Source organism: Vidua chalybeata, chromosome 27 (genome assembly GCF_026979565.1).
Source record: "Vidua chalybeata isolate OUT-0048 chromosome 27, bVidCha1 merged haplotype, whole genome shotgun sequence".
Classification (NCBI taxonomy): domain Eukaryota; kingdom Metazoa; phylum Chordata; class Aves; order Passeriformes; family Viduidae; genus Vidua; species Vidua chalybeata.
In genome coordinates, this window is record NC_071556.1 from 1,789,089 (window position 1) to 1,811,208 (window position 22,120).

Below are 22,120 nucleotides of genomic sequence, written 5' to 3' on the forward strand. Positions count from 1 at the left end.
TAGTAATTCTGGTTTAACTCTGTTTTCAGCCCAGCTGGTGGAACAGGTATTTCTGAATAACTTGAGCTAATCTTACCTGCTCTCTTCAGTTTCTAGCACTTCAGGCTCTTGACAAAGTTCTTGATCTCTTGCCCGAGACCCCTGGATGTCCACTTTTCTCAGCCCTCTTGTGTAGCAGCAGGACATTTTGGTGGTTTTCCCCTTCCTTTCCTCCTGGAAGCAGCCCCATTCCTGTTGGCACCTGTGGCTTTGTCCTTACAGTGGCTCAGGCAGGTTTGTCACCCCCGTGTCCCTGTGTGGCACCAGGAGCTCCCGTTGGATGTTCCCAGCCCTGAGAGATGGAAGTTGTTCCAGTGCCTGCACTGCAGTGCTGGCACTTTGGAGTTGTCACTAATGAGGATTAGTGCTGCCATGTGAAATCCTCACTCCTTCCCAGACAGAGAAATCAGTGCAGGAAAAGGATCCTCAGCAGTCGCTGCCATTGCTTTGATGTTCCTGAGGTTCTGGCACAAACCATCATCTTCAAAGGGTGTCATCAGCATTAATTAGAGACTTGCACCTTATTTGTCTCTCCTTCTTTTATCTTCCTCCCCCAACCCTCCTCCTGCCTGGCTTGTGGCACAGCAGAAGAGTGTGGCCCATGGGCTCCTCTCTCATTTCCAGGACACGACTGAGGAAACATCAGTCTGTGCCAGAGCTCTGTGCTCACCTGGGATGTGGTGTCATCAGAAAGGTGCTCCACAACCACTGAAGTCATAACTGCACTTATTTGCAAACAAGGCCTTTTTATGTTACTTCATTTCCAACTTGAAAGTGTTAGAAGTGCTCAGGGTTTATATTTAGCACCACAAAAATCAGATTGTTGTTTATGCAGTGCAGCAAGAGCCTGCATAAACAAGAATCTCATTTTTGTGGTGCTAAATATAAATAAATATAGAAATATATTTTATATATATAAATATATATAAACAGCAGGAGCTGTTCCCAATCCATGCTCAGCTCCCTGTGCTGAGGGGGGATCACCAGCCCTGGGGGCCTTCAGGAGGCAGTTACTGCTGAGTTTTGTAATGAGTGCCAGCACTTTTGGCTTCTCCATGGAGCAGCCAGGGACCCTTCCCTGTTCTTTCCACGCAGGAGAGCGGCCGAGGGTGGGAGCAGGTGGGGAGAAACCTCAGGGTCAGCTCTCCCTGCTCCACCTCTGGCTTTCCAAAAGGTTTCACTTGTCCCTGGTTCTTGTGGGATCAGGGAGCTGGTGCAGCCTGTCTGTCCCTCTCTGAAGGGAGCAGGAGGGAGCCCTGTTAACCCCTCTGTATTTCTGTGTTCTTTGTCTTGTTTTCAGCTGGAAAGAGGTGACTTCCTCTCAGAAGAATGGAGGGAGAGGATTGCAAACACAAGGTACAGTACAGCAGTTGAATGCTGCTTTCTGAGCTGGATACTTGGGAGTTTGTATAATGGAAATTGGGAGGCTGGCCAGCTTTTTATATAGAATTTCCATAGCAAATACCCAAAGTCTATCTGCCAACTCTTACACTGGCCTCTTTAGATCCTGTTTTCTGACTAGAAGAATGGCTTTGAGTGCACGTCCCATGATATTCCATACAAGGGTGTATCCAAGATAAATTCTGCTTATAAGAGGAGCACAAACCTCCATTTGTTTTGCATATCCCTATAGTTCATGTCAGGGATTCTGGCAAAACACTCATTCTCTTGGCTATTGGGGCACACAGGCTCACTTTCCCTTTAATAAAAAGGAAAAGTACCAAGTGAGTTTGTTTCAGCTCAAATAGAAAGTTCATTTAAACTAATTGTCTTGAAGATTTATTTATGTGGAGTACTGCACAGAGGGTTGGGCTCCTTTCTGAGGGAGCAGAAAGGGAGTAAATTTGTTAAAAGCAATAAAAGTCGTCTGTATTTTTAAAGCTTTGCATTCTTTCAGCCTTATGGGTAGAAAAAAACCGCTTTATTTTTATATGACCTTCTGGGCCACCCTGTTATGTGGGGGAATGGAAGGCAGTTGTCAAAGAGAGCTCTGAAAGCCTTCAGAGTTGTGGCAATTTCTGGATTGCTCCCAAAGCTCTGGTTTTGAGAGCCTGGAGGAGGCGTCTGCCAGGCTGGTGACTCCTGCAGGATTCTGTCCCTCACTTTCTTCTGGAGGTGCCTTTTAATTTGTGGACAGACTTGTCCCAGCCTTGCAGCACACTTGGGTTTGGCTTTGTTGCTTGTTACTCCAAGTGCACAATCCTCTGCTGCCTGGGCAACTGTCCTCGGAATTAATTTAAATTTTTTAGAGAAATTTTTGGCTGCAGGAGCTCTGGCTGCACCCAGAAGTGCTGGGAGATGTTTGGTTTGTGTGGCATGGCACTCACTGTGTGTCTAAGGGCCGCTCCACCTCGTTCTGGTGCAGGATCAGGGAATTCTGGAATGCTTTGGGTTGGAAGGGACCTTAAATTCCATCCAGTGCCACCTCTGCCATGGGCAGGGACAGTTTCCTGTATCTCAGGCCCTGTTCAGTCTGGCTGTGGACACTTCCAGGGATGGGGCTGCTACCAGGACATGATTCCCTGTGTGTTCCAGGGGATCCCTGTGCCTGTGGCTTGGCAAAACCTCCTGCAACGAGGGCTGAGCCCGAGGGGATTCGGGGTTCCTGTGCCCTGCACGCACACACAAAATCCTGTGCCAGAGTGAACACTATAAAAACACATCTGCAGGCTCTGGCTTTTTCCCTTCCTCTCCTGGATGTTTTCTAATCCCATTAATATGTTTGGCTCTTTTGCAAGGCCTTTTTTTTTTTTTTTTTTTTTTTTTTTTTTGGCACATGGGAAGGGGCAGGAAGAAACCCCTGCTAGCTTTACTTGCCAGGCAGGGTTTCCCAAATTTCCAAGAGCAAGGCGTAGCAAGAATAACTTTTTTTTTTCCCTTACTGCATAAACATTTTTTTCATTTGTGGTTTTTAATAGCTTTGAGTGCTGCTCTTAAACTCCCCGTGTCCTTGTTGAACATGTTTCATGTGTGGAGGCACTGGGAAGGGAGTTTTCCTGCAAAGAAATCAGTTCTTCATATGGGAACAATAGGTCAGGATGGCTTTTACACTTCATAGAATCCTGGAATATCCTGAGCTGGGAGGAACCCTCAGGGACCATCAGCCCAGCCCTGTCCCTGCACAGCCACCCCACCAACCCCACCCTGAGCATCCCTGAGAGCTCCTGGAGCTCTGGCAGCCTCGGGGCTGGGACCATTCCCTGGGGAGCCTGGGCAGTGCCAGCAGCCTCGGGGGGAAGAACCTTTCCCTGAGCTCCATGCCAAACCTCCCCTGGCATGTTCATTCAGCAGAGAGCTCAACCACTTCCAGGAGGTGTTGAGGACTCTTGTGGCAGCCTGGGCACCAAATGGGCACCAGGGACATTTAGACCAGGCTGATTAGACCTTTAAACTAAAGGGCTGTTTCTTTTTTAATCTGTGGCATGTTCTATTTCTTTCCCAAGCCCTTTTATCATTTGTGAGATTCTACCTCTGTGCAGATTTCTTTGTTTCCATATGATTGTTTTTTTCCATGAACAACCCCTTCCCTTGTTTAATTTCTTAACCCAGAAAGAAAAATGCAGCTCCTCTGTTGTGGGTAGGGCTGAAGTGCTGGGTTTAGGACAGAGAAAATGTGCTAAGCTGTCACTGTCTTCTGGCATTATGGGGAATTTGGAGCTGGAAGAGAAACAGATTGCCCAGAGCAGCTGTGGCTGCTTCAGGATCCCTGGCAGTGCCCAAGGCCAGGCTGGACAGGGCTTGGAGCAGCCTGGGACTGTGGAAGGTGTCCCTGCCATGGCAGGGCACTGGGTGAGCTTTAAGGACCCTTCCATCCCAAACAATTTTATGATTCTAAAATACATTTTGATATTTTGCTGTAATATTTTAAGTCCCCACCAAGAAGTGCCAGGATGAAGTGCTGAGTGTTGCTCTCCATGTGTTGGGTGACAGGAGCTGTAGAGTTGGGGACAAGCAGGTTTGTCCATGGCAGGAGTGGCTGGGAAGGCTCCAAGTGGCTGTGGTGTGACTGGGGGTCCATGTGGGGTGTTCCTGTCTCCCTGATCTTTAACTGGATCATTGTTTTGCAGTGTTATTTTTGTGAATAATTTTGCCTTCGGGCCTGAGGTGGATCACCAGCTGAAGGAGCGCTTTGCGAACATGAAGGAAGGTAAATCCAACTGGGAATGTTTTTCCCCTTCTTTCCTGATTCCTGTGGGAGCTGGCGTGGGAGGGGGTTTCAGTTCCAGCTGGCAAAGCCAGGCCTTGGGGTTTGTTCTGTGCCTTGGGGCCAAGTATCTGCACCACAGTGGGATTTCTACTTCCCCCTTTGTGTCTGCCCACACCTGCCTGCCTCCTTGGAGCATCCCCTCTGCTGGGAAAACTCTGGAGTGGGGTTGGGATGGGAGGAGCTGCTGGTCCATCCTTCCCTCTTTTGGGAGCCCACAAAACACCCAACAGCCAAGGCCAAACTTCCTGGATCCCTGGCAGTGCCCAAGGCCAGGCTGGGCAGGGCTTGGAGCAGCCTGGGACAGTGAGGGTGTCCCTGCCCATGGCAGGGGTGGCACTGGGTGAGCTTTGAAGTCCTTCCAACCCAACCCATTCCATGATTCCTGGCTGCAGAGGCACAGCTTTGGAAGGCCAATCTCTAATTCCATACAGAATTCACTTCCTGCTTCTCCTGTTCGGAGCTGGCTCATTTAGAGCTGGCTGTTACCTCCTGATTTTGGAAATGCTCCAAACCTGTGGGGATGTGGCACCTGGGGACAGGGTTTAGTGGGATGGACTTTGATGGTTGGATGGTCTTAAAGGTCTTTTCCAACCTTAATGGTTCCACAATGCCATAAAAACTGGGCCACAGTCACTGGGTGCTCCTGAGAAGCCACACTGCAGACTGGGGACACCCCTACACCCCATCGTGGCCTCTCCATTGCCCTGGGGGTCTTTTCATTGCTCTTTACCACTGGGATAAGTAACAATTTTACTTGGTTGTGGCAGAAATGACAGAAATAACAATTTCTGAAAAGAAAAATATGTGGTGTGAACAAAGCAGCTGTGGCTTCCCATGGCACAGCTTTGTGCTGAAATAAATAATGTGAGTTTTGGGCTCTGCTGCAAACCATAAAAACCCAAACTTAAGCTGTTTTCTTTAATTTAACTCGATTATTTTTTAGTTTTCAAACTTGTTTAATGATGGCTTGAGAGCAGTGGGAAGGTGGAGATGTTTCAAGAGCCCTTTACAGTGATGAAACCTGATTTCTGTTCCCAGGGTATTCTTCAGGTTCTGCTGAATGACCCCAAATACCCATGAAATGGACATTAGTGGCCTCTAAATTAAAGGGCTTTGGGAGCTTGTGTATAAAAGATCCCAAGTAGGATTGACATAATTGAAATTTCTTTAAATTGGCACTGAGAATTAACATGCTTTTTTTCCCAAGTGTTTCAAATCTGTCATTTTAAAGTGATCCTTGAGGTGTCACCTGGCAGGAATCATGGATTGGCTTTCTTGGGGCTGTCAGAATGAGAATGAAAGGATTTATTTATTTTTTAATGCCATACAAGGGGCAGTTTTATAGGACTGCTCATTAGGGCTCTGTACTGGATTATATTTAATAAGTAGTTACTTCTAGAACAAATAAAGGAGCTGACTGTGCTCTTTGTTTTTTTTCTCCTTTTTCCAGGTGGGAGAATTGTGTCCTCAAAACCTTTTGCACCTCTAAATTTTAGAATTAACAGTCGAAACTTGAGTGGTATGATTGCCCTTTTTATTGTTCATTACAGTTGTGGATGTTCATTATCTGAAAATGTCTGGGGGGTGTTACTGTTTTTTAGAGTTGTTTAAGTAGAAAATGCTGCTGCATTATTAGGGCACACCAAGTGACAGGTACTTAAAATCAATTTAAAATGAGGCGAGGACAGTTTAAAATCAATTTAGACTCTATTTAAAGAGAGGAGCAGACACTTCTGATGGGGTTTGTGCTGCTGTGTTTTGGTGCTGGTTCCATCAATGTGTCCCTGAGCTGCAGAGAAATCAGGACTTCAAGGGTGTGATTCATTTCTTCAGCCACAAAGAGCAGCCCTGACTCACAGGGGAGTTCCCTACACCAAATCCAGGCAGGTAAATCCCACCAGGCAGGATTCCTAAGGCTTAGAGGTTATGGAGCCAGGCTGGCAGAGCTGGGGGTGCTCACCTGGACAAGAAAAGGCTCTGGGGAGAGCTCAGAGCCCCTGGCAGGGCCTGAAGGGGCTCCAGGAGAGCTGGAGAGGGACTGGGGACAAGGCCTGGAGGGACAGGACCCAGGGAATGGCTGCCACTGCCAGAGGGCAGGGCTGGATGGGATATTGGGCAGGAATTGTTCCCTGGCAGGGTGGGCAGGCCCTGGCACAGGGTGTCCAGAGCAGCTGTGGCTGCCCCTGGATCCCTGGCAGTGCCCAAGGCCAGGCTGGGCAGGGCTTGGAGCAGCCTGGGATGGTGGAAGGTGTCCCTGCCCATGGCACTGGATAGGCTTTGAGGTCCCTCCCAACCCAAACCATTCCAGGATTCTGTGAAATGTTCAACTTTGAACATCTCCTGTGCTGTGCATTGAGCAAACAAACCTCTCCCAGGCACACCCCAGCCCTGGGTCTGGTTCATTGCCAACACAGGGTCGTGGTTTCCTTCTCTGAACAGGCCAGACTCGATGTTTGGCAGCCTTGTCCTTTGCAAGGACATGAGCTACAGTTTAAGGAGGTTTTGGCACATTCCACATGGTTGGTTATGGTTTTGACCTTTTTCAGACTTTCACTGTTGAAACTGGGGTGTCTGTGCAGAAGTTGGACTGATGTTCTTTGTGGGTCCCTTCCAGTTCAGGTTTTTAAATGAAATTTCTCAAGCAGAAGAGCAGTCCAAGCTGGGATTTACATGTGTTTACTGTGTCCAGTGCTAAATTTTCCTTAAATCAAACCCCTCTCATTCCCTCCCTGTGCAAATGTGGGGAGCAACTCACTGAGTTCCAAATCTCAAGCTGTGCTGTCTAATTTTGGCCTAAACTGCTTTTGAAGAATAGTCATTTTTGGGCTGTCATGAAGTAAATTGTGCCTTTGGGAGTTATTTTTAAGCTGAAATTCTTGTGGATGTCCCACACATCAGGCACCCAAACCTGCACTTTTCTTTCCCTGTTTGAAATTCTCTTCTGGGGCCTCTGGTGGTTTGGAACCTTGTTGAACCTTGAGTGCTGGACTGCCAATTCTTTGGAGGCATGGGCTTGAAAATAAAAGGGAAAAAGGGTGGAATGATGCTGCTGGAACTCCTCAAGCCTCAGGAGAGCTGGGACCAGGCTGTCAGTTTGCTGATGAGGCAAAGAGAGCCTGAGTGAAGCTTGGGCCCTCTTGCAGAGCCCACCAGAGCTTGAGGAAATCCAAGAATGCCTTTGGAGATGTTTCAATTAGACCTGCCCACAAAAATACAGGGCTTTGGCCTTTCAAGCATTTTCTTTCCTGGATTTTTCCCATTCCCTATTCTCTCTGCTGCATTTGGGAGACTGAGGCCAGCATGTGCTGCTCTTTCACCTCAGAACAGCCCTGGCTACCTCTGCCAGTTGAGCCAGATTTTTATCCCAGCCCAGCCTGGATTCATTGGGAATGTTTTCTAGAATGCTGAAGTTTCAGATCTCAGCTGTTATTCAATGCTGAATGGAAATGCTGATGTTAAAATTATATTGAGATGATTAATTGGAGTTTGGATGAGTGAGAGGCTTAGCAAAAGGAGAGCAAACAGCTTCCACCAGTAGGAAACTCCCAGGGATTCAGAAAAAAGGCCCTGAAAAAAAAAAATTACCTTACTCTGCTACAAACAGGGAGAATTATGTGAATAAATTTTAGGGCTTAATCCCTTTCTGAGACCATGTTATGCTGGGAAATACCAACATCAAATGAGCTTGTGTGGGATGTGCTGGGCGTGGGGCTTGTTCCAGTGGCCTGTTCCAAGTGACACTCCCAGGGAATGCCAGCCCCAGCCATGGCCAGTGTCCTGCACGTGGAGCAGGGAATGTCCCTGCTCTGCTGCCTCTGTGCTGCCCCACGAGGTTTTCCATAATACTTTTATTTATCAAGGCTTTTTTTGGTGCCTGAGCATGCCTTGAGTCACGTCTCACCTGTCTGTCAAATACTCTGATCTGGAGTATGAACATTTAAATAATTTATACAAAACACTGGAAAAGATCAAGCTTTAAGAAGGAGGCACCAGTTCCCTCAATAGCACTTTTGTCCTTAGTAGTTCCATCTGTAGGAAGAAGGGGAAATGTGGAAAGAGTTGGGACAAATGAAAACAAGTATTAAAATGTGGTTAAAATAGTGGTTGAGGTTGCTGAATCCCAAACCTTGCTTTTGGCCTCTTCTGGGTCATTTTTGTTTAATTAGAAACGAGCCATAATTTCTCCTGCAGCCCTGCCACTCGCTCAGTGGTTGTGGGAATGTTTAAGGCACATCCCCTAGCTATTAATTCTGGAGAACAAAATAAATATAGACAAGAAAGCAAACCCAAAACATGTTTGTGCCCAGTCCAAATATGGGGCAGCTGCAGCTGACAGGGGCTGGGCTGGTGACATTCTGGGGCTGTTTAATTCATTCCTGTCACACACATGTGTTCATTCCTGTCACACAACATGTGTTGTTCCTTGGAAAAGTTGTCTGGGACACAGTTCTGCTGGCCAGAACTGACTCACTCTGGGGTGGCTGGCTGAAAGGTACATGTCCCACATGTTGGTTTCCTGTGGGGTGCACGTAGCAAGAGAGTAAAAGAAATTCCCTTTAAACTCCCAGCAGTGTTTTCCTGCAGGATCTGCAAACCAGATTTCTCTGTGTTGGTGCCTGGCTGGTCTCAGCTGAGCTTTCCCCTCCCCTGCTCTCCTCCCACAGATATTGGCACTATCATGAGGGTTGTGGAGCTGTCACCACTGAAGGGCTCCGTGTCCTGGACGGGGAAACCAGTCTCCTACTACCTGCACACGATTGACAGAACCATAGTGAGTACCAGGGCTGCCATGGGGCCAGGAGCCTGTGCCCTGCTCCAGGGCAGCATTTTCCAGCTCCACATCCTTCTGCCTGCGGCTTGTGTTCCTGTCCCTTTGTGGATTTACACACCTGAGTGTGCAAACTGGCTGCTCCAGGGTTGCACACACCCTGGGGTTAAGGGCAGAGCTGATTTACTGAAGCTGCAGAGATTCACTGATAAAATTCCTCCTGCAGCTGCTCAGATTTGAGCTCTCCTGCTGTCATTTCCTCACAGGCAAAGACTCAGTGGGGCTTTGATTCCTCTGTGGTGCACAGACCATTTCATTCAGTCATATTCAACCAGCAAATCTCAATTTTACTAAAAGTCTCAGCTGCTGTAGAAGCAACCCAAGCTCCATAACAATGATGATGCATTCACTGTTTTTTTTATTAAAGAAAACAAACAAAAAAAACCCCAAACCAACCAACAACAATAAATAACCCATGCAACAGCCCCCTCCCCCACCAAAAAACACCACCCCCCCAAAAAAAAATCCCCCAAGCTCCTCATAAAACCCAACAAACCCTTTGGAAATGAAAAAATTTGTGGACAAATATTTTGTCCCACCCCGAGGTTTTTGCAGTGGGACAGTAATGCTGTTTTCCTTACTCTGCTGTGTCTAATAAAGCTTTTGTTCAGGAATGTGCCAGAGTGCAGATAAATGGTGGAGTACGAGGGTGCAGCAGCTTCAGTGAAAATAACTTCATTGAAAATCAGCCTCTGCTGAGGGGAGATATGTGACACAAAGCTTTAAAACAAGGCCAGGCAGTGGTGGGGATGATAAAACCTTGTAGAGGTTGGATTATGCCCTGTTACACAACAGGCTGGGTGCCTGAAAAGAATGAATGTAAATGGCTTCTTGATGTAGCTTATCAGAAGCAAAGCAGTCAGAATTTCTGCAGTTCTGCACTTGTTTTAAGCTAATATTTTATTCTTCTGTGTTCATCTGTCATGGCTTTGAGAATGACTCTCTTCTCTTTCTATTTTCAGCTTGAAAACTATTTTTCTAGTCTCAAAAATCCAAAACTCAGGGTAAGTTTCAATCATTTTCTGTAGAAAACTCAAAGTAAGGGAGCAGCCACTGTGAGGAATTTAATCACAGGTGGACAGAATTGATTGGAAATCAGATTTTCTTGGTAGGCAAAGAACATGGAGCTAATTGAAGGGAAGTCTCAGATGCCATCAAGCACTAATTCAATCGTGTCCAAGGGATTTCTAATAGAGAATTAATGGGGCAGCCCCAAGGTGCTTTTACCTTGCACTGGAGGTCTGTAATGAGCTATTTCTTCCTTAAAGAACTGGAATTAAAGAAGGGAATGATGGTTTGAATCTGTCCCAGTGCTCAGCTCCTGAAATGAAGCTCTGAAATGTTCCTTTTGGGATGTGCCATTGGAGGCACAGAGTGAGTTGTCATTTGCTGCAGTCTGGGCTGTTTCACATGGAATTAAAATGCCAGAGAGTTTTTGGGACTGTGCAGGGCTGTGTTAACCTGAAATAATCAATGGATTCCCAGGAAGAGAATTAAGTGAGGCCACTTAATTTAAAATTTCAGTTGAATGTTCATCCTCAGGCTGACTGGCTCTGTAAGAACAGACTCATGGGGGCTCTGAAAGGGAATTATTTCAGATTGCCCCACTCAAATTTGGGATAAAAAAGACTTGTTAGAGAAAAAAAAAAACAGGGTACTTCTGACCTTCCCTGCTTTTCACAATTAAACCTTTCCACTGATAATGTGCTTAAATCAAAGGAGTGTTAGAATTGCCAGAAATCTTATGCAGATTAAACCTCACCTGGAAGGTGCAGGAAAGAATTTGACTGAGCTCTTGGAAATTTCCTGTCTGAAAGAAGTGAGATTTTCCCTGAACAGGGAAATTTCCTGTCAGCCTGGGAGAAAATCAGCCTGGAAAGTTGCTGTGTTATTTTTCTATTAGTCACCTCAATAAACTTGGCTGAAGTTGAATGAGATGATGATTAATGGCTTTGCCATTTCCAGTCATGGAAGATTTTTGGAGTGTTACCATGAAATGTTAGGGATGTGGGGAAGCTATTGAAATGTTGTTGTTGTTATTGTTATTATTATTATTATTCAATAGTTCTATTAATACTAATTATTATTTATAGACACTATATTTTTATATATACTCACTATATTATTTATATATTATTATTTGTATATTAAATAATTAAACATAATAATAATAATAATAATAATAATAATAATAATAATAATAATAATAATAATAATAATAGTACAGATGAAACCTGATACAGCAGGATGGGGCTGGGAGGGGAGAATATAGGAAGAGGCTGAGATTTAATTTCCTCTGGAGGTGGAAAAGGATTTGTTCTCACCTGAGCCAAGGGGAATTTTGTTCCCTTGTGGAAAACAAAGCTGGGAAAGAAGGTGATGCGTATGAAAAAGTGATAAACACATGAGCAAATGGTGAAATGTCCCATCCCTTCTCCCCAGGAGGAACAAGAGGCAGCTAGACGTCGTCAACAACGAGAAAACAAAAGTAACACAACGACTCCAACGAAGGTCCAAGAAAACAAGGTGACCATCCTGCATTTCTGTGTGCTGAGTGTGCTTCCTGTGGCTGAGCACCAGCTCGTGCTCTGAGTCAGGAGAAGCCTGGCTCTGTGGGAAGGCTGCTGGGTTTTACTCTGAGCACACAAACTGCTGGAGCTGTTGCTGTGCCCAAAAATATGATGGAGTGAGTTAATAAAAGCTGCACTTGGGAGTTGCACCACTAATTTTGGAAAGGAAAAAAAGGTGTTGCAAGATGAATAGTTGGTTGTCCACCCTCGCTTGCATCCAGCAGGAGTTTGCAGAGCTGTCCCTGAGTCACAGCCCACTGAATGGAGTTCAGAGTGTGCTGGGTCTCTTCTGCAAAGACTCATTTCCTTTCTGGGGTAATGCTGTGAGAAATGCACTGCCTGTTCATGCCCAAAAATATAAAGCATTGATGGTACTCTGAGTTTTGAGTGAAATTCATTTGAAGAATGTAGTCAGGGAAGGATGAAAAATCAGCTTTTGTTAGACAGCAGCTACAGATTTAACAGAATCACTGAACAGTTTATCTTGAAGGGACCTCAAAGCCCATCCAGTGCCACCCCTGCCATGGCAGGGACACCTTCCACTGTGCCAGGCTGCTCCCAGCCCTGTCCAGCCTGGCCTTGGGCACTGCCAGGGATCCAGGGGCAGCCACAGCTGCTCTGGGCACCCTGGGCCAGGGCCTGCCCACCCTGCCAGGGAACAATTCCTGTCCAATACCCATCTACTCCTACCTGAAGTTCCCCTCCCTCAGCATTTTCTTTTCTTTAATGAATTGTTGGACTAGACTTTTTTCTGACTTAGATGTGGCAACTGAGAGGTGCTTTAAAAACTTTTATTGCATTTTCAGTCTCATGTGACGGGTGAGACAATACAGATGTTATCATTCACACCATCACAATCAGAAGCCAACTTATTTCCTAATTACAATACATTATAAACATTTTTTGGCTTATCAGTTTGAGCTACACCATGCTGTAGATGCCTTCAAGCCAATAATCTAAAATTACCCCTCGTGGGTTCTACTCCAATGCATCTTTCATAGTTCTATTTCTCCAAAGTATCTAGTCCTTTTTGTAAGGCAACCTTTTAAAACTTCTTTCTGCTTCTATTTCTCTCAATAAGTCTGTCCTATTCCCTGGCATTTCTAAGTCAGCATTTCTTATTTCAAAGTTTACATACAGATACACACTATGTGAGCCTTCTGTCAAACTTTAAAAATTTTCTATAAATCCATTTCCCTCAATGAGTAAGTCCAGAAGAGAATGAGCCCAAGCCCTTGGGAACAACTCTTATCCCAAGCAAGTCCACTTCCCTGGCAAGTTATTGAACTACAATGCATCAGTTTCCTTTCAGAAACATTATTTCTGATATGATATATTATATATATATAATATCAGAAACATATTTCATAAAAATGAAGCACCATTATTTCTGATATGATATATATATAAAATATCAGAAATATATTTCATTAATAATAATGAAACACCATTATTTCTGATATATATGATATATATAATATCAGAAATATATTTCATTAATAACAATGAAACATTATTTCTTATATATCATATATATCATATATATAATATCAGAAATATATTTCATTAATAACAATGAAACAGCATTATTTCTGACCTGATGTATCATATATAATATATATATCCTATCAGAAATATATTTCATTAATAACAATGAAACACTATTATTTCTGATATGATATATATATCATATCAGAAATATGCTTCATTATTAAAAATGGAACACCATTATTAATGTTGGCTGAAAAGGAATGCTGCATATGGAGGTAGAAATGACCAAAGTTTTTCAAAATCTCAGGATTCTGGTGCTGAAGAAGAAAAAGCTGCAGCGAATTCTGTTAAAAAGCCATCTCCCTCCAAGGCCCGGAAGAAGAAGCTGAGTAAGAAAGGCAGGAAAATGGCAGGGAGGAAACGAGGGCGGCCCAAGAAAATGAACACGGCGAGTACTGAGCGCAAGACCAAGAAGAACCAAACTGCACTAGAACTTCTGCATGCTCAGACTGTCTCCCAGACATCTTCATCCTCTCCTCAGGGTGAGTGCAGGGGGGCTGCAAGAGCCTGGATAATCTCTGAAGCTCTGGACGTGCTGGTTTTTCCTTTGTTGCCAGGTTGAGTTGGATTCTGTGGCATGGCCTCCCTCTTGCCACCAGAGCAAAGCTGCCCTTGAGGTGGTGGTGGTGATGGGATTGATGGATGTGCTTATGGGGATGTGGGTGGGATGAATGTGTTGATGGTGATTAATGTGTTAATGGTGATGGTGTTCACGTGTTGATGGTTTGGGGGTGGGATTCATGGTGATTGATGGTGATTAATCTATTGATGGGGCTGGGGGTGGGATCTGGCTGTGGGTACTCAGCCAGGAGCTGGGGCTGTTGCCTTCTCTGAGCTGCTGCCCTTAGGATGGATCACAGACACCCTTCCAAACAGTGTGGAGCAGTGTGTGGACGTGTTTGGAGCTGTGTGTTGATGGACTAAGCTGCTGGATCTCCTTACAAATCTCCCTGTGTGCCCCCAGCTGGCAATGCTGACATAGAATCATAGAATACCACGATGGTTTGGCTTGGAAGAGACCTCAAAGCCCATCCAGTGCCACCCCTGCCATGGCAGGGACACCTTCCACTGTCCCAGGCTGCTCCCAGCCCTGTCCAAGCTGCCTTGGACACTTCCAGGGATGGGTCCCTCCCAAGCCAAACCAATTCCAGGATTCTGTGCCATGTTTTCAGTGGTAAAGCTCCTGTCCTTGTCCCAAATGCTGAGTGCTGACCTGAGGTTGTGTTTGTGTCTCTCCAGATGCCTACAAGTCACCTCATAGCCCATATTACCAACTACCTCCTAAAGTGCAACGGCATTCGTCCAACCAGCTCCTGGTGACACCCACCCCCCCTGCACTACAGAAGCTGCTAGGTAAGGCCTGCCCACCTCCCCTTTGGGCTTTTGCATGGGGCAGAAGGGGGATTATCTCCTCCCCACCTTCCCCTGCCTGCCCCACATCCTTTGGCAGCACCACAAGGTCCCCCCTCCTGCTGAAGCTGGTGTTTCACTCTTTGTTCTCTGATGTTGGTTCAGCTCTCCTTTGGCACAACAGGCAGCCAGCCTGGATTGAGCAGGAATAGTCAAAAATAGCTTTATTTGAAATAAAGCCATTCTCTTAATCCTGGGGAACACCACTCCATTTCCTCTGCTGAGCTCAGAGCCAATAAATGAGGTCCTGTCTGAGAGGCTGAGGTCACAAAGGTGTGGTTGGAAAATGCAAGAGGTGATTGAAGGGAAAACCTGGAGGCTTTTTTTTTTGTTTATCTTCTGCTGCCTGTCCCCTCCCAGCTGTTTCTGGCATTGGGCATGAGCCAGTCCAGGATGTTCTGGGCATCTGGCAGAGTGGTCCTGTGTGTATCAGAGGTGTCCTCATCTTGTGCTCTCCTGCTGTTGTGCCAGTTATGGCTGATTCCTTGTGGAAGAGAGAGAAAAAGAGTGATTTTAGAGGGATATTTTGTGGCAAAAGAGTGATTTTGAGGGATATTTTGTGGCAAAAGAGGGATTTTTGAAGGATATTTTGTGGCAAATGAATGATTTTTTAAAATTTTTTTTTGAGGGATGTTTTGTGGCAAGAGTGATTTTTTTCAGGGATGTTTTGTGGCAAAAGAGGGATTTCTGAGGCCTGTTTTGTGGCCAAAGAGTGATTTTGAGGGATATTTTGTGGCAGAAGAATGATTTTGAGGGGTATTTCGTAGCAAAAGAGTGATTTTTTTTGAGGAATATTTTCTGAAAAAAAAATGATTTTTTTTTTTTTGAGGGATATTTTATGGAATATTTTGTGGCAAAAGAGTGATTTTTTTGGTAAAAGAGAGATTTTGAGGGGTATTTTGTGGCAAAGCAGTGATTTTGAGGAATGTTTTAAGGCAGGGTGGATGAGGTCATGACTTTCATTGGACCTGATGGATCCAAGAGTTCCTTCTGTGCCAGGAGAGGCATTTTCAGTATGTTCCTAAATCCATCCTCAGTGGCTTAGTCTGACTTAGAGTCCAAATCAAAAGCAAGGGAGAGACAATTTTCCAGGGAGGAAACAGGGGTAAACAAGGGGATGGCATTTACCCCTGCTGAAATTCCTCATCTGATTCATTTTTATTTTATCTATTTTTTAAAATTTATTAGTTTATTTTCATTTTTAATGGCTTAGTCTGACTTTGAGTCCAAATCGAAAGCAAGGGAGAGACAAGTGAGGAGAGGTGGCCAGGGAGGAAATAAGGGTGAACAGGGCCATGGCATTTACCCCCTGCTGAATTCCTCATCTGATTTATTTTGCAGACTCCTTTAAGATCCAATACATGCAGTTCATGGCATACATGAAAACTCCTCAGTACAAAGCAAGTCTGCAACAGTTACTGGAGCAGGAAAAGGTGGGTCTCACTTTTTAACATTTCTAAACAAAATTACCAGACTCTGAAGTTCCTTGGATGTGGGGAAGAGTGCTGGAGATGGGAATCGTGTGCATTTACACCAGTCCTGCTTAGGCTGAACAACTGGCAGGGGATTTTGCTGCTAAAGTCACTTTTTGTGTGTTCAAATCTGCACAACGAGAGAGCTGCACCTCCCCTGTTCCCTGTGTGCCCCCAGCTGGCAATGCTGACACAGAATCACAGAATGCCTCGATGGTTTGGCTTGGAAGAGACCTCAGAGCCCATCCAGTGCCACCCCTGCCATGGCAGGGACACCTTCCACTGTCCCAGGCTGCTCCAAGCCCTGTCCAAGCTGCCTTGGACACTGCCAGGGATGGGTCCCTCCCAAGCCAAACCAATTCCAGGATTCTGTGAGCCATAGTTGATAGAAATTGGATTAAGAAACCCGAAGTGTCATCACTGGTTGTGGGGAGCTAGCACAGCACCCTTGGTATTGATATCAGAATGTGTTGGATTGCACTGATGGGCAAAGTGTAAGTGTCCCAAATCAGGGACTGGGAGACGTGGAAAGGCAAGGAGAGTCCTGGAGCTGTGCACTGGGATGTTTGTCTGCCATGAAGCCACCAGCAGAGGGAGGAGATCTCCTGCCTGAGCACCTCCTTGTCTTGCTTTGTCTCAGTTATGAATGATTTCACTGCTGTATCAATTAGCCCTGATGAGTCTGTTCTGCTTCTTCTGTGGAGAAGCTTTCCCTCAGAAAATGCTCAGAATTAAACTTGAACTTCCACTTAAAACCTTCCAGGTCCTAAAGGGGCTCCAGGAGAGCTGGAGAGGGACTGGGGACAAGGCCTGGAGGGACAGGACCCAGGGAATGGCTCCCACTGCCAGAGGGCAGGGCTGGATGGGATATTGGGCAGGAATTGTTCCCTGTGAGGGTGGGCAGGCCCTGGCCCAGGGTGCCCAGAGCAGCTGGGGCTGCCCCTGGATCCCTGGCAGTGCCCAAGGCCAGGCTGGACAGGGCTTGGAGCAGCCTGGGACAGTGGAAGGTGTCCCTGCCATGGCAGGGGTGGCACTGGATGGGACTTAATGTCCTTCCAATCCAAAGCAGTCTGGAATTCTGTCCAGGTCCAGCTTTTGGCCTTCCCTGTGAGAGCTTTCCTTCACTCTGTAGTCTTTGTGAGAGTGTCAGAAAAAAGCCACAGGGCTTTTTTATTGTGTTTTCCACATTGGGAACTCTCCAGAGGAGAGAGATTAACTTTTGCCACCCTATTCCTTACTGAGAAATAGTTGGTGCTGGTCTGGTGTTCATGGAAACCTCTTTCTCCGTGCTTATTTCCATTTGCTTTCACAGTCAATCAGCACTTAGAACTTTCATCTTTTTCCTTAAGCAGCAGATTTTTCTGCTTGTTCTGCACTTGTCAGGAAAGTCAACATGAAGTGAACTTGTCTCCTGCACAAATGAAATTATGGTGTGCAAGGGTTGTGCCCTGCACAGAGAATGAATGAGGAGTGTGGAAAAGTCATCACTTGGTGATGGTGTCCAACAGCTGCTCCACACTTTTAAACGTTAAAAAAGGAATTCAGTATGAAAATATTTTTTATGGAGTGTTACATGACAAATTAAACCTCACAGAGGCAGAACTTGGCTGGGTGAGGGGCTGGGTATGGTCTGTTCAGTAACTCCCTCTTACAGGAAGGTTTTTAAGTACAATAAAATCTCTGTGATAATGATTTTGAAATCAGCTGCTGCTTCCCAGAGTGCCCTTAGATGGAGCTGTCAGCCCCTGCAGTGTCTGGGAAGCCTGAATGAAATGCCTCGTGTTGAAAACAGAAATGATTTTCCAGCATCCCCCAGAGCAGCCCCTTTAGCATTGCAGGGACTGTTTTCCCAAGCCAGGTCTGTGTGTTCCTGCAGATGGGGAATTTCCAATTGCTGCTTCCCTGCTTGGAAGATCAGTCATGGAATTATTAAGGTTAAAAGGATCATGGTGCTTTTTGCCCTTGTTCCCCACTTCTCCTGGAGCAATGGCTCAGTCTGTGCAATCCCTGCTCGGCCTCAGCAGCACAAGGTGGAGAACGGAATAATCCCAAAGCTCCCTGTGCTTGCTGCACTAATCCTGCATTTGGGCTGGGTAAATGAGGCTCTTCAGCCAGTCCTACCCTGCCCTTTGCTGTGCATGGCCACGGATTGAGGGAGCAGGGGCCTGGTTAAGGAGTGTTCTGGGCAGGGAACGTGCTGTGAGTGGCTCAGCTGACCTGCTGAAATAATGGTGGCACACGTAGGAAAACTGGTTTGGCTTATTTAGGACTATGTTCCTGCCTCCCTGCTCCGTTGTATTTTCATTTACTGCATCTCTTCCATGAGTATTGCACAGGGAAACTCTGAACTGGGGCTCTGGGGATTTAGAGCCAGTTCCCTGGTTGGGAGCAGATTTCATGCAGATAATCTTTTCCAGTTCTATTTCTGCTCTGTGGGATGTGATTATTGCTGCTGCTTCACGATGCACTAGGAGGATAAAAATGAGTTTCTAAGACTATCTTGATTGTATTTTACCATACAGGACAAAAAAACCAACTTAAAAGCTCTTTTCAGGTAACTTCACCAGTATCACACCCCAACAAATCCAGGCTCTCAGGAGTCTGGGGCAGGGCTGGATGAGCTCTCCTGCATCCAGGTTCACTCCTAAAGTGCTCCACAAATCTTCTTGAGATGGCCCATGCTGCAGCTGGTGCTAAAAGTGTGGTTTTTCCCTCTTGCAGGAGAAGAATGCTCAGCTGCTGGGGACAGCCCAGCAGTTATTCACCCACTGCCAGGCCCAGAAAGAGGAAATCAAACGCCTGTTCCAGCAGAAGCTTGATGAGGTACCTCTGTGCTGGGGGGGATGTTTCTGAGTCAGCTGCATGCAAGCATTTCTGGTCCAGAGCAGTCTCAGCTCTTCAGCTTCTGCTTTGCAGCAGATCAGGCTCAGAAAGGTGCAATCTGTGTCACTCTTTGGTGATGTTTTGTGTTTGCTGTTGAAATTGTGTGTGCCTGGTGCCCAAGGAAGGGGACAAACCACAGCCATGTGGGGTTTGGTGAAGGATTCATCCTCTGCTGCTCAAACTAACTCTGTGCTGCCAACCTAGCTCAGGAGCACAGGAGGCAAATGTGGGGGCTCTCCACAGACACTTGTGTTGGCTGGCAAAGCCTAAATGCCAGTTTTACAGGTGAAGGGATGGAACAGCAGCTCCAAGGTCCTTGTGTCCTTCCTTGTTATCCCCCAGCAGCCACAAAGTGCCTTGGACAATGCTAGGGGTGGTCCTGAGAGCTGCAGAGTTCTGCAGATCTCCTCAGTGTCACTTGGGAATGGGACAATCACCAGGAATGAGGGTGTCAGGACCTCATTGACTGATCTCATCCTTCACCTTTTAGCTGGGAGTTAAAGCTCTGACATACAACGACCTGATCCAGGCTCAGAAGGAAATCTCTGCTCACAACCAGCAGCTGAAAGAACAGACAAAACAGCTGGAGAAGGACAACAGTGAACTCAGGAACCAGAGCTTGCAGCTGGTGGGTCCAGCTCCTGGGCTGGGAACAGGGGATGCTGCCCTTGGGCTGAGGACAGGGCACAAGCTGGGGGCTGAAACATCACCCAGCTGCTCAGGGTCCTTTGAAACAGAGGGATGATGGGGGCAAACCTGCAGGAGTCCTTTTTTACCTTTGATTGACCCCATAGCAAATCCTGAGGTGGCAGTTGGCTCTGGCTCAGCTATGTCCCCAGACAGCTCTGGATGTCACTGGGTCTGGATCTGGCTGGGCAGGGAGTTTGTGCAGGGCTTGCTCTGTGCTGCTCATCTTGGTAACTCAAACTTAGAGATTAATGTGGGAAAAGACCTGAAAGATCTTCGAGTCCAACCATCAAGCAGCACCACCACCATGGTCACCAAAACACCACGTCCTCAAGTGTTACAGCCACTTGTTTGAACACTGCCAGGGGTGGGGACTCCACCACTGCCCTGTGCCAATTCCTGACCACCCTTTCAGTGAGGAAATTTTATCCATCTAAACTCCCCCTGGCCCAGCCTGAGGCTGTTCCCTCTCCTCCTGTCCCTGTTCTCTGGAGCAGAGCCTGACCCCCCAGCTGTCCCCTCCTGTCAGGAGTTGTGCAGAGCCACAAGGTCCCCTCTGAGCCTCCTTTTCTCCAGGCTGAGCCTCCTCAGAAGGAAGGTGAGGGGACTATCTGGATGTGGGAGTAGTCTTAGAAAAGAGCCAGGCCACCTCCAGCCACACTCCCTTGCACAAAGCTGGCAGGACTTTTCAATGAGCTAAGAGGTTCTTGTACATTCAGTGCAAAGTTCCTGCTTTCAGCTGGGACCCCAGGTGGGGTGCAGAGGTGAGAGCTGTGTTCTGACCTCTTTGTCCCTGTCCCTGTGTGTCCCCGCAGCTGAAGGCTCGGTGTGAAGAACTGAAGCTGGATTGGTCAACACTGTCACTGGAGAACTTACTGAAAGAGAAGCAGGCCTTGAAGAATCAGATTTCTGAGAAGCAAAAGCACTGTTTGGAACTGCAGGTAGGGATCAAAAAACAAATGCAGAGTCACCAGTTTGGGGTAGCCCCTGGGCAATGGGCCAGTTATGGGTGTTACACTAAATATGATGGGAAAGGATGAGCCAGGTGCTGCTTTTTTGTTTATTCTTTTTTTATTCCCCCAGAGATTGAGCTTTCTATTAGAGGATTTTAGTAAATAAGGATGTGGATAGCTTGTAAAGACACTAGATACCATGACCTGATTCCTTGGTGATGCTGTGGAAGGAGGAATCATGGTTTATCACTACATATAATTAAAAATCACAAGCTGATGATTTTTGTGTGTTCTCTGATGTCTCAGTTCAGGAATCACAGAGTCCCAGACTGGTTTGGGTTGGAAGAGACCTTAAAGCTCATCTCATTCCATCCCTGCCATGGGCAGAGACACCTTCCACCATTCCGGGTTCTTCCAAGCCCCATCCAACCTGGCCTTGGACACTCCCAGGGATAGGGTGGATATCATTTCCCCCAGAGTGACATTTCTCATAGTGACAAGAAATTGAACTCCTTTGTGTGAAGAGCTTTTCTTTCCCTGTGAGATTGGCTCCAGAACTATGCCATTCTTTTGCTGGATGCCTTGGCACGGAGTGACTGTGCAGTACTGAGGTACTGCAGACTCTCTCTGTAAGTTGGAGATATTTTCCTTTTGCTTTTAAGATCTGAAATGTTCTTTCTCAGGGTCTCTGAGCCAATCCCCTCACCTGGGCCTTTTGGTCTTAAGCTCAGAGCAGAAATTTTCTCTCAAACTTTGGGTCCCTTGTTCTGCATTGTTCCCAGAAGCAGAAACACCTTTACTTGGAAGAATTTGGAATCAAAACTCCATAATGTGATAGAATTATTAGGTATAGTATTTAATATTTGTTTTCCCCTTCATTTAAAGATCAGCATCGTGGAACTTGAGAAGAGTCAGCGGCAGCAGGAGCTGCTGCAGCTCAAGTCCTACACGCCCTCAGAGGAGCCCCTGTCAGTGCAGCTGCACAGCAAAAGCCACCTGAGCCGTGACCCCGAGGCTGAGCACGGCAGGTTCCAGCTGGAGCTGGAGTGCTCCAAGTTCCCCATGCCCCACATCAATGGCATGAGCCCCGAGCTGTCCATGAACGGCCACGCCACCCCCTACGAGCTCCAGCACGCCTTCAGCCGGCCCTCGTCCAAGCAGAACACCCCCCAGTACCCCAACTCCCACCTGGACCAAGACATCGTGCCCTGCACCCCCAACCACAGCAGCAGGCAGAAGGCAGACAAGGTGACCAGCCTGTCCCTCCCTGATTACACCAGGTTCTCCCCTGCTAAAATCGCCCTGCGCAGACACTTGAATCAGGACCACGGCGTCAATGGAAGAGCAACAGCTAATGAGATACAGAGGTGAGAGGGGTGGGGAGGGAGGGTAGATATCAGAATTAATCACATGGACTCCATTTTCTTCATGCTGGGAAAAGCCCCTTCTTTATTCACATCACTCATTTTTATACAGTTCTATCCATTTTTATACAGACCTCGTGTGTGACTCCAATTAGA

The 22,120-nt window shown here is 46.6% G+C and overlaps 1 protein-coding gene across 4 annotated transcripts in view; it reads left to right on the top strand.

Moving 5' to 3' along the window:
- Positions 1–22,120, top strand: part of DOT1L (DOT1 like histone lysine methyltransferase) — a 79,702-nt gene that overhangs the window by 36,284 nt on the left and 21,298 nt on the right. For all 4 annotated transcript variants that reach the window (XM_053965567.1, XM_053965568.1, XM_053965571.1 and 1 more), the window contains exons 8-20: positions 1,340–1,395; positions 4,107–4,186; positions 5,697–5,765; positions 8,911–9,017; positions 10,037–10,078; positions 11,517–11,600; positions 13,443–13,677; positions 14,435–14,548; positions 15,947–16,038; positions 18,799–18,900; positions 19,451–19,588; positions 20,463–20,588; positions 21,486–21,967. In XM_053965567.1, the coding sequence (XP_053821542.1) occupies positions 1,340–1,395; positions 4,107–4,186; positions 5,697–5,765; positions 8,911–9,017; positions 10,037–10,078; positions 11,517–11,600; positions 13,443–13,677; positions 14,435–14,548; positions 15,947–16,038; positions 18,799–18,900; positions 19,451–19,588; positions 20,463–20,588; positions 21,486–21,967 (1,727 nt within the window). The remainder of the gene's footprint in view (positions 1–1,339; positions 1,396–4,106; positions 4,187–5,696; positions 5,766–8,910; positions 9,018–10,036; positions 10,079–11,516; positions 11,601–13,442; positions 13,678–14,434; positions 14,549–15,946; positions 16,039–18,798; positions 18,901–19,450; positions 19,589–20,462; positions 20,589–21,485; positions 21,968–22,120) is intronic.